We start from the raw sequence: 12,132 nt of genomic DNA, 5'->3' as shown, positions 1-12,132 counted from the left end.
GTAATCAAAAAACCTTCCGTACAACCGACACGCACCAGTATTATCGTCCATATTTTGGATTATTCAGCTGAAAACATATATTTAAGCTTAAAGAGGGAAGGGTTTGGTACGACGCATGCCAAGATGCAATGTATTCAAAAACATAACGGTAACGGGAACATAAAATAAAACTAAAACGCAACCAGAAACACACAGGGAGTTTAGAACGTTTGAATTCTTCTATGCTGTCCCTGTGTCGGGTTTCGCAGTCCACGGGAGTCAAACTCGCCATTGCAAACACAGCAATTTCTTTTTAAAGGGGGGGGGGGGTTTGTTCAAAGTGTCCGGTGAACATTGCGCATGTCCTCGAGTTGGCTTTGGATTAGAAAACGTTCACCGTAACCCATGATGTCAAAAGTCCCTTCCCAGCTACTTATCGGCGTGAAGAAAAAACAAGAAGGAAAAACAATATATTTGTGCATGCGATTATATTGATTGTCTAAGTGCAGCCCTGTTTTAATTTAAAGAGTATGTTGTTCATTTCGAACGTAGGAAATTTGATATTTAGGGTGCTGAAAAATATGTTAACGCCGTGAAATGAAAGGGTTAAAAAGTAGTGACACTTAAAGAAGCAAATATATTGAAAGAATACAAAAAAACCACCAAAACTCCAACGTGTTTGCGGTCTGTAGGTTGGTAATGAACTGAACGACGGAGGTTTAACCATCTGAGTGACTAAAAGGGGTGGGAAATGCAAACCTATCGAGGGAGTACCCTTAAAGGGTTAAGAAAGCCCTTCCGGCTAATGCTAAAGAATAGGATCTTAAGGAGCCGCTCTGGCAACGTTACAACAGAGGAGCAGCAAACAGAGGCAGAGCTGCAGCCTAGAAGTGATAATTAACCCAGCGGGCGTTCTTCAGCCTGCTGGCGTTCACAGGGTTAATCAAAGCCAGAAAAAAAAAATATATATATTGAAAAATCAGAATTGCTGTGAAATTGACCAGTGCAACGCGAAGGATCGCTGCGATTTGGCAAGTATCAAAATGTATAGAAAAAAATTGCATTGCTCTGCTGCATACGTCACTAGAAGCACAAAAAACAAACGTTCCCCACAAGCATGTAAGGCACGAGACGCACAAATGGCAATCCTCAGCTCTCCGATCAACGTATTCGTGCGCCTCTCTTACGGGCAACACGCGTGCCTGCGAACCAGCGGTCTGTCTGAATTCTTAGAGCCAGTCCTCTCGTCTGAAAACAAGCTCTCCGTAACTGCGGGATTGTACGTGGTTGGGATTGGGATGACGTGGTTGTGATTCATGAATGAATCCGCCTGTAAGACAGGCTTTCGAGTCCAGTGTGTGTTCCTGTTGAGAGAATGAGCCCTGTATCGCTCCTGGGTCGTACGGAGATCGGCGTAAGGGGAAGCCTCCGCGTTTTAGGTGCTCTTGAGGTTGAACAAGGCCAAAATATCCAGGAGAGCCCCGCGGATGTTTTCCCCAAAGCGGTGAGAATCCTGCGGACGGCAGAAAGTGCGGATCAGTCTGAAAGTGTACAAACTTATGAACAATTCTTAAGAATAATACATTTCCTCTAACGTAACGTGATATTTTATGTATAAAGTTGAGTTCTGTTTTTTAATGGCCATATAGAGGACATTCCCTGGAAAAGATCCAAGGCACTCACCGTCTCGTGGCTGGAGAACTTGCAGGACACGTGAAAGTTGATAAGATTTTCACCGACGATAATGTACGAAACGCCATATCCATCATCGGCCACCTGGAAAAACAGGAAAGAGGTAGAACATCTGGCTGTCCGAACGGGGGGCTTCCTGGAAGCCGTTTGTAAATATGAGCACATGCGGAAAACAGAGAAGGTAAGAAGTCCAGACGCTATTATGACTCAAGCTATAATTTGATTATTACACTTACAACACTTTGCAAACGAAACAGAACGTCCTAAAATACATTATTTTCATTGGCTCTCTACCCCAGACCACGTCTTCTAAACTCATGCTCATGACAATGGATGCCATCGAGTTGGAGGTCTGAGGGTAAGAGGTAGATACTGTGACCCAAGACGTCAGCAGTGACGCAACCCGGAAGGGAATGCCCGATCGCGCGAGCAGCGTTTAAAAATTTAACAGTTTTCCGGGAAGCTATTACAAGAGGTCGGGCAGCAAAAACGGCTTCTGCTGTCAGGGGGGAGTCCAGGCTGTCAAACGGCAGCATGATCTCCTGTGTAGCGGCAGGGATGTGTCAAGAAGGGCAGGACGTACCGTTACGTCCATAGGGGATTCTTGGGATGCGTTTTTGGACGTACCCGTACGTCCATAGGGGACTGAAGGGGTTAAAAAAAACCCTCTGTTTTGGTAAACGTGTGGCCCTCCACAGCCCTGTTCTGTTACCCAGTGTAAAACGGGTGAGAAGCGCCATCTCTTTTGTGGCATTATCATCTCACACAGGTACGCAAAATGAAGAAAATAAGTAAAAAATATATATATATATAGGATTTGGTTAAAATAAAAAAAAAAAACCCTTTAAGTTTTACTTACAGGTCCAAAGCCGCCTCCACACGAGACATACTCTGGATGGTTTACCAAATCAAAGAGCTCTACTTGCTGAATAGGTGTCTGGCTGGTTGAGAGCCGCCAAGGCTCGGATAGCACCTAAATAAAAGAAACATCCGTACTGAATACTAACTAAATGGAAAGGAAACACGCATAAGAACAAATTAGGCGAGCTATGACTATGACTCGACGCAATGCTCTACCTCTTTTAAGAAAGGAGAATCCACACCGACATATTTTGATACAACGTAAAGGCAGAAGAGATGCCGATCGATTCCAGCTCCGGTCATGGCGTTACGGTAAAGCATCTGGTGCTTTTCTGCTGCTAGTCTGAAAAGTTTCAACCTTTCCTCGTTCTGTGAATGTAGGAGAGGAAGAGAGTTTCCAGTTGGAATTCAGTGCAGAAACATACATACTGTATCAAACCTGGCATAGTGAGAGTTAATATAGCAATTCTATGTTTTCTTAAATGAAAGATCATTGACAGCCCGTATATAACAGGCATAATAACAACCTATACCTCACTTAACTCCGGAACGCTCTCAAGTCTCATTTTGCCTGTATTGTTTAGTTATTAGAAAATAAAACTTCTGTGCCACGTTCTTCCTCTCTCTGGCTTCCTCTCCTGGAAGCAGGAAGTGTACTTAAGTATGCTTCCTGCATATGCACTCCAACCGTAGTGAATGGGAGCTAAGCTTCCACTGAAATGTACAGGAGAAGCGGCAATCAATCCCATGTATGCCTGCCAAACGCAGATGTCGACTTCAACGTGAGCACTAAAGTGCATGTGCAGGAAGCGTACCTAAGTACACCGGCTTTCAGTAAATATATCTAGAAGAAGCATAACGACATAAGTAGCAAAAGAACACATGCAACAATCCGTGTTGATCAGAGGGCCAAACTGGTCCTTTACAATCGTAGCTCGAAGCTTTGTAGCCTGATGAGGTGCGCTCAGTAACCGAAGTGCTCCCAGATGAAATATGGAATTTACCGTTTGAGATGGATCCACCATTGACTTGACAAAGTTTGAGGATTCAACAGTACATGAACGCACGGTTTCTGTTCTTCCTTCTCGGAAGAGTCTGGTCATTGACGCCTCATATGTCAAGCAGAACTTTCCTTTGTCCTAAAAGATAAAAAAAAAAAAACTATTAGAAAAAAAAACAGGGTGCTAATTTTAGTAATAATAATAATAATAATAATATGTAATCATGTGTTCTAGCAACAATTCAATTTATGCAATTGCTCAGCACATGAATTATCACCAGAGCGATTCAGTGATTGCGTAATTGTATGGATGAAGAGCAAAATAAAATATCAGAGACAGGAGCTCAGGTTACGCTTCATGCAGCACTTTGTGTCACAAGACATACTATTCACGGTCACACTTTTCCGGCTGTCAGAGTAAAGCATGACTTGGGAAAGACCGTTTCACAAAGTGAGCAACACAAGCCGGTCCACGTTTTACTGGTTTTGAGGAGTTCACAGAACATGTAAATCTGTAAAGTGAACCCGGCGGTTAATACCATGAAAAAAAATCAGGCATGTTAGTGGCAAGTCGGCCGTTGAGAAGCATAGCTTGGTTGCTGATTAGATCCGCCTTGTGACATGCTTGATACCTATTTTACCAAGTGGCACCCAGGTCTTTGCAATCTAGATGTAAAACGATACACTGTATAAGGATATACCTTTCGCAAAGAAAGGCGGTGAAGGTGAAGAGGGTGCGAGCAGCTAAACGGATCACTAATAGCGTCTTACCCTGTAGTGAGCAAGCTGAAGGGCAATTTGGATGAAGGCATCGGGACTGGTTTTGCATTTCTTTATCAAACCTTTGCCGAATTCTTTAAAGGGGAAAGTATGGAAATCCACGTCGTTTGCCAAAGCCTCGGCTACGCTCAGGGAACCGTGGATGACCTCCTGGCACTGTGAAAGGACCCACAACAAAAAGAAATTTATCATCACAGCTCTACCACAACACCTTAAAACCATGCCACATACACACAACGTGGGAGAACAGCATTGAGCGATAATATTATTATTTACGATTACTTAATCTCACTCCGGTGACCAGCATAACATTGAGTTTCCTCCCCAAACCGAAACAACCTTAGCACTTTAAAGCCACACATAGTGCTTCTGTGTCCCACGGTCTCTGGTTTCTTAAGCATTAACCTTTAATACTTTCATCGCTGGTCTAGGCTTCCTGGGGGGGCACCACGCACGTACCGAAGGAGGCATTCTCTCGTGATAATAGCTTTACCTCGGGGGAGATCTCCCACTGCATCCTCTGCGGCACAGGCAACGTCGAGTCGGCCTGACCCTTGCAGTGTCCATCTTCATTATAGCCAAGCTGAAAGCAGTCGGTGGCCAGCATAGACTGTGACCGATAACAAAGAGGGGGGATATTTCAAAGCCGATATATATACATCATGGAGAACTCCAACAGCATATGAGAAGGTAGAAGCACATAAAGTGCGCTAGACAATTATGAGCTCATTTTACCCTACAAGAGTCATCTAATCACCAAAGCACCATAAAAACAGAACTTAAAACGAAAAGACTACGTACAATGGATCAAACTGGCCAAAACTGACAAAACTGTTTAAAGGAGAAACCAGGCCACAATAGGCAGTGTGTGTTTGTACCGATAAACAAGTAAATTTTCTTTTCATTACCTCCCACAAATGTCCGATAATAGGAGCATCGGCCCATGAATGCTCAGCGTTCAATCCCACCTTTCCGTTCTTGAACACAATGAAAGTGAAGGATTTGTCAAACCACCTAAGGGATTAGAGAAAATGGAAATGTTAATTGTAGGATCCCGCGCAAATTCTGATACTAAAGCAACGACGCCTGTAAATTTCAAGGGCAAATTCCAGTACAATTATACGGAGTCATAATGTCTGCCCTGAATCCAACCCAGAACACACCAACCTTTTTCTCTTAAAAGGGGGAAGCTAATCAGCTAATACCCTATTATTTGACCTCTTCTGACCTGTCGTAGCATTTTCCATGCAGAAGAGATTTCGCATAGGCGTCCAAAGATTTCACGGGATCCTCGGACCGAAGCCCCTGTTCATCTTCGTCTAAAGTGACAAAGAAAGCAGCTTTCTCCACCAGATCCAGGGACTGTAAGTTCTTTCCACTCCGGAAATAAGCTTTGCGAGCTTTGGCCCAAGTGGTCCTTCAATAAATAAAAAAAAAAAGACATGAAAACTACAAAAGCTACTCACTGGGGAAAATACATATTATATACTATAATAATTATTAATAATAATATATTAAAGTAGACCCATAACCAATAAACTTGACATTATTTAATCAATAGTGTAAAAAAACAGTAATGATGACCTAACATGTGAAGACGTTCTTCAGAGAGAAAGCGGGCGGCTGGGGGACCTAACATTGGTTAGTGAGACAGGCAGAAGCCCTTTGGAAATGATGGTCCTGCAGAAGATGCCCATCGCAGAGATCCCCTACGTACCTGTCTCCGGCAGTTAGAGCAGCCAGTTTCTCTTCCCCAGGTTGAGGTGGACTTGTGTCATCCAAGATGTGCTGAAATTGGGCCTCAAGTTCCTTAGGGTTGAGCATGCGTCCGCCGTGATACACCCACACTCTAAAGAAGCGGCCCTTGTGATACACCACAATGTGTTTGCTGTCCGTGTAGTGATGGATTGTATCTGCGCTCGCAATGCCACGTGCAAGAAATGTGAAAAACATTAGAAAAAAACCTTAGAGTCACAACAGTGTCCAAGACATAAAGGGGTGAGTGTGCGAGAATGTGTGTGTGTGTGAGTCCGAGTAAATGTGTGTCCGTGTGAGTGAATGTGTGTCCGTGTGAGTGAATGTGTGTCCGTGTGAGTGAATGTGTGTCCGTGTGAGTGAATGTGTGTCCGTGTCTGTAAAAGCACATATGAGAAGGAGATTTTTATTATTGTTACAGAAGAGAAGCCCAGCACCCCTCCTGTTCCGTCCGCAAGAGCTTACAGTTTAAGTTGGAATATGTGCTACCAACAGAAGGTAATGGAGCTCATGATACGTGTTTAGTGACAGAGAAACGTGAGCGATCAGAAGGACAGCGAAGGTGATTCTCTGTGCACTCGGGGTGCAGTTAGATGGTGTTAGAGCTTCTCAAACAGTGTTAGCACAAATAAACAGCAAACCTCTTTCAAGCAAGAAAGGGTCCTTGTAAGTTACATTTTTCTTATTTTTTTAGCCCACACAAACTATTAAAAATCGAATAAGCCTGGAAAATAACAATACGTGTGGCTCAAAGCAGTTAGATCTGCGCGTTGGAATACGCAAGCTGCATGGTGTAGATGACAGATTGCGGAGGGGTAGTCGGACAGAATCTGCTTGAAAGGGCGCTGCGAGGTGCGACAGGCGGTTAGACGCTAGGAGTGTTCAGGACAGTTCCTACCTGTTTCCATTCCTGGAATGCGAGCTGTGCTAAACATGCGCTCGAACTGAGCTGAGCACATTGGCAAACAATCTTGGATCATCAGCTGTGTAGAGAGGGATATGGGAGCCACAGACCGACATGTACGAAAAGAAGTAAAGATGGAGGGCGAGGGGGAGACGAGAAGGAAGAGCGGAAACAATGTGCCACAGGTGGTTAGGTGCAGGACACACGCCAACATTAATAAAAGAAGCATGTTGGATCAGGAGGAACATGCGTGGGTCCGGTAATGTGCATGGGGGGGGTAATGAGTGGGGGTGCCACAAAGTACCAAACAAACACAAAAGAACAAAACAAATAAAACGAAAGCGAGATGAAAAGGGGGAAAAAAGGGAGGTAAAGAGAACACAGTAATCAATAAAGACGCCCCACCGGCTCAAACAGATTATTTAAAAGTTAACATGTTAAGTTTCTATGCATTTAAATAAGCCTTTGCTCACACAAGCAGATCCAGACAAACAAACCTTCACTCCCCGGAGCTCAGGCTGCTAGTCTAACCACCTTTATGTTCTGCACAACAGATTCAGAGCTTTACTGGTATTGGTTTTTGTGGGGGGGGGGGGGGGAGTGCGGAGGGGACTGAAACTCCCATTTTTTATATAATATATAATGAGTATCGAGTAATATGAAACATAAAATTTTTGGGGAGGTTCTAGTTTTTTTCCTGTTGCCTTAGAGATTACTCAATTACCCGATATGAATATTAAGGCCACCGAAGCCACCGAGCTGGAAATCAAATGTAAAGACGGATACTAGGAGAAAAGGAGCGTTGTCGAGACCGTATCCGGGCGCTCTAAATCTGAAAGGGCAGAACGTAAAGCGTGGCGGCTTCACACAGAAATCCAATCAGAAGAAACCAAAAGATAAGGATTCTAGTGTTTGTTAGGTCGACGGAGGGGGACGAGTCTTGTTTTTTTGCCTGCCCACTCACCTGTCTCCTCTCCGGGTATGCGGGTGGTGTTAAAGGTGCGCTCCCACTGGGACGAGCACAGCGGGATAATAGATCCTGGGACCCTGCTCTGTACCCAGTTATAAGTGTAGGGGAGGCAGCATACAGAAGCATCGCGGACAGATCCATGAGGGGAGATAACACAATGCAAAAGAATTGATATTACGTTCTAGCTCAAAATCCCACCCGCTGAACCCTTCTGAACGATGACCTTAACATTTACCAAAAGGAGGTTCTGCATCAGGAGTATGTATAACCGAGTGCTACCGAAAAGTTGACACCCTGAAGCCCGGCCAACCAACATGCTGGGGTTATGCCAAACCATTTAAGATTTATTGCCCAAGTGGCATCAGAATAATAGTTCTGCAACATCGCCAAAGAGCACAATAAGTCACTACTGCTTAGGGAAAAAAAGCCACCGAAGCCTAACGCGGAGAAGTCCCAGGCACCTTAATTAACTTTTACACAAGAAACCTTAATGAACATCGCGCTTCTTGTTAAAGGATATTTTGTAATATTCATATGTCTATGTATATATTTTTACAGAATTGACAGGAAGATCATTTTTTTTTCCCAGAAAACTTCTGTTTTTCTGGTGTCCGTGTATGAACACCGCCAAAACAGGGGGGGAAAAAATGGCTCCCCACAGCTTCTGTGAAGTCATTTGCCAAATATACTTTAGGATATTACAAAATAATCTCTTCTGTACGAGAATAGCTTGTTTTTATCTTCAAAGGAAGTACATCAAAATACATTTTATTATGCCCCAATTCTTTTAAGAAATATATCGATTTCATCACATCAAAGTAGGGCAGAGGTATTAAACTAGCAAAACATTTGTATTTTATATGCTGATAAAATTCATTGGCTTTCAGGTGCATAAACCAGGACCAAAGGGTAACTTCTCCCACTATCTCTCTTTATAAAATTAGTTATAGATTTAACATCAGAGAAGCTGGTAAAAAAAATAAAATAATAATAATAATAAATAAAAAATAAAAATCGGCAAGCAAACACTCTAACACACATCACATATATAAATACCTACAAACACGTATTCTTACCGGTTTCAGCTCTTCGCGGCTGAGTTTGCGGCGGTACAACAGAATAGCGTGGACCGTGTTCCCTGCCCGGGCTGCTTGAATTGGCGTTGGGGTAACGTATAAAAAGTCCTATTTCCAAAATTAGAGGGGGGAAAAAAAACCAAAACTATTACCTACAATTAAAACAATCGCTTATAATTGCTGCATATCAGCTGTGTTAAAAAGTAAAGGACAAATCCGTAACACTAATGTATAAAAACATCTATACCAAACAGTTGTAGCAAAACTTCTGAGAGGGGCTGCATATTAGTGATAATACCTACCATTGCATAATAGTTGCTGTTAACCATTATGGGCCCCCGGCCACACAAGTAAATATATTCTTCCCACCAATCGCTCACCTACGAAAAGAAATATAGAAGTTATTGCATTTTAAAAAATATACACAAGCACACAGAGCACTTCTTCCCGACATTGTATATGGGTATTTTTTTTTTATTTTTTTTTAAGACTAGAGGAACATAGCCAAGAAAGAAAATGAGAGGATGTATTAAAGTATAAAAGGTAATGAGCCCATGTTACCGGGCATTGCGACCTCCCAGCGGGACGCTACACAGGCTTGTATTTGGCGTTAAAGAGAAATTCTGGGTTCTTACATAGTTGGACGCCCACCAGGATTTCAGCTTCAGGTACCACTGCAGTCGAGGAGCCAGGTTCACTTCAAAATCCTTGGCCAATGCGGTCATGCGCTTGAACTCCTCATCATTCATCAGAGGTCTAACAGACTCCAGGTACTAATTAAAAGAACAAAATAAAATAGGAAAGCATAACCTGTATAAACAACTGGTATAGATAAGATTTATCTCAACACACGGTGATCCGGTGCGCCTCTGAACACCCACCCTCTGCGTTGTATCCTTAATTTTTGGAACAGGGAGACGGGGAAGAGACGCCTGGTAACTGTAGAGCATGGGTTTCCGACCTGAGAAGATCTTTACCAACGTCTGCAAAGAGGAGACAGAAAATATATATATTTTTAATGAACATGTGACTCACTTTGGTAAATGTATTTTATTTGTTGTGATTCAAAATCTAACCTATTTTTCTGAACTTCAGGGAGTGGAGAATTCTGCCAAACCATGTCTGGAATGGTTCCTCAGAAAATAATTGAATAGGAGTGCAACCAACTACCACTACATTTTAATTACCCCTCGGGGTTATGGAATGCCAAACACATACAAAAGAAAAAGTAATCTTAAGTATCCTATCTAAAGTATTTACCAGCCATAGTTTGGTGGTGGCTGACATCTTGCCGTGCTGCTCGTACATCCAGCCGTGGTAGGACAGGAGCTGTTTCAGAATGTATCTCATGGTCATGATGAGCGCAAACCAAAGGCCTGTAGAAAACAGCAGAGCACTTAGGATGCTCTGTCCCTGATGCGATAGATAGCCACTGCAAAGACAAGAGACACAGCGGAGAACATCAGAGAAAAGTGTAAGACAACACAGAAGAACAACGAAAAGGACATCTTGAACTCTAGAACATTAGACCGGCCATAGATGACTAATCCTTAAATACTGAGCTTTTTTATTCAATCAAGTCCGCCTTTTCTGTGTTATAGAGAAGGCATCAGATACATAGTATCCCATTAAAAATACAAACATGGATGACACCAAGGCAAAAAAGTTACATACTTCACAGGAAGATGTTCTTTGATCTTTCCAATCATTCCCATGGATGGATCCACCCGGGCGTACATGGTCCCCATGATAGCAATCACGACGAAAAGCCAGCTTGAAGGACTAGCAGGATAAACTCCAGTAATAAAACTGTTCTATATGGAAATAAAATAAAATACAACTTAAAAACAAAACAAGGCTTGTACTCAACATTTCTTGTTGTCTGGTGTATATGGGGGGGGGGGGGGGGATAAAAATGTCTCCGCTTACCCTGAGCCGAGCAATCTTCTTCTTCCAGGAACGTAGCCCTGAGAGGTAGACCTGTTTCAGTGCCTCATGGCTCAGACGAAGATCAATGCCATCTGGAGTGACTGTGAACTGAAATGCCACCGCCTGGTGGGCTTCTGCCATTTTGACTCCTGTTGTGTGTTAAGCTGGAGAAGAACGAGAGACGGGCTTTCAGAATAAGCAATTTACGCGTCTAATACAGTACAGATGCAGACCTCCGCTGTGTGGGAGTCAGGGAACACCATAAAGACTGCTTCTAAGGATGGAGAGAATTCCAGCCTTTCTAGATCATTCCTCGCTTTAGAATGGAGAGAATTCCAGCCTTTCTAGATCATTCCTCGCTTTAGAATGGAGAGAATTCCTGCCTTTCTAGATCATTCCTCGCTTTAGAATGGAGAGAATTCCTGCCTTTCTAGATCATTCCTCGCTTTAGAAAGGAGAGAATTCCAGCCTTCCTACACGTTTTCTCTTTTTAGGATGGGCAGAATTCTAGCCGCCTTTTTTGTGTTTCTTAAAGGTGGTGCTGGGCTAAAAGTTTAAGGTGAAAGTGTGCAGGGAAAAAGTCATCAGACAAGGCTCGGTAGGCATTCCAAACACAAGAGTCAGCTGAATAAAGTCAATAAACGGCTCCGAGGGGAACACGTGGCTTGAAGGCGTGTGTGGGATCTCACCGGGTGGATACGGGCAGGTACTGTAGAATACTACTGCAAATGTTACCGAGATTAACGACAATTAAACTCCAGACATCTCATATTCTGCGATGTATATGGTTCACCACTGACGGTAAGCGGCCGTCAACTTGAGACCACGTTGGGGTCCGTCAAGAGATCTACATGGTATAAGTCGTGAGCAAAGTGTTGTTAAGTACTTGTATTAAATGAATCTGCGAGGATTGCGGTTAATCGGGGGCACTCCCAAAGTACTAAATCCAAAACTATTTCAAGGCAGGGTGCGACATGTAACGAGTGCAGGAAAATCAGTATAAACAATGACAGATGGAATAATATAAACAGACAACTCTCCTTTTTTATGGTGAAACACCAATTCGTATTTTCATTAATTATTGTTATATATATATAATAAATAATGATTAATATAAATATAACAAAAATGTATTAATATATTTATTAATAAATCATATATATATAAATATATTAATACATTGTTT

The 12,132-nt window shown here is 42.7% G+C and overlaps 1 protein-coding gene across 1 annotated transcript; it reads right to left on the bottom strand.

The window, feature by feature from the left end:
• Window positions 1–1,414: 1,414 nt before the first annotated feature.
• LOC149271142 (carnitine O-palmitoyltransferase 1, liver isoform-like) lies at window positions 1,415–11,087 on the bottom strand. The gene is made up of 18 exons (XM_089507580.1): window positions 10,947–11,087; window positions 10,692–10,831; window positions 10,278–10,449; window positions 9,899–10,000; window positions 9,653–9,790; window positions 9,320–9,397; window positions 9,018–9,125; window positions 7,936–8,023; window positions 6,030–6,225; window positions 5,541–5,729; window positions 5,221–5,326; window positions 4,806–4,922; window positions 4,304–4,468; window positions 3,537–3,671; window positions 2,749–2,901; window positions 2,531–2,644; window positions 1,663–1,755; window positions 1,415–1,492 (listed from the first exon to the last, which is right to left on the bottom strand). Exons 1-18 carry the CDS (start codon window positions 11,085–11,087, stop codon window positions 1,415–1,417), a joined length of 2,313 nt encoding a protein of 770 aa, XP_089363706.1.
• Window positions 11,088–12,132: the final 1,045 nt, after the last annotated feature.

Source organism: Sceloporus occidentalis, unplaced genomic scaffold (assembly GCF_023333645.1).
Source record: "Sceloporus occidentalis isolate IW3139 unplaced genomic scaffold, rSceOcc1.0.p SCAF_548, whole genome shotgun sequence".
NCBI classification, from domain to species: Eukaryota; Metazoa; Chordata; class Lepidosauria; order Squamata; family Phrynosomatidae; genus Sceloporus; species Sceloporus occidentalis.
The sequence above is the reverse complement of the archived record's forward strand: the minus strand, read 5'-3'. Positions and strand labels throughout refer to the sequence as shown.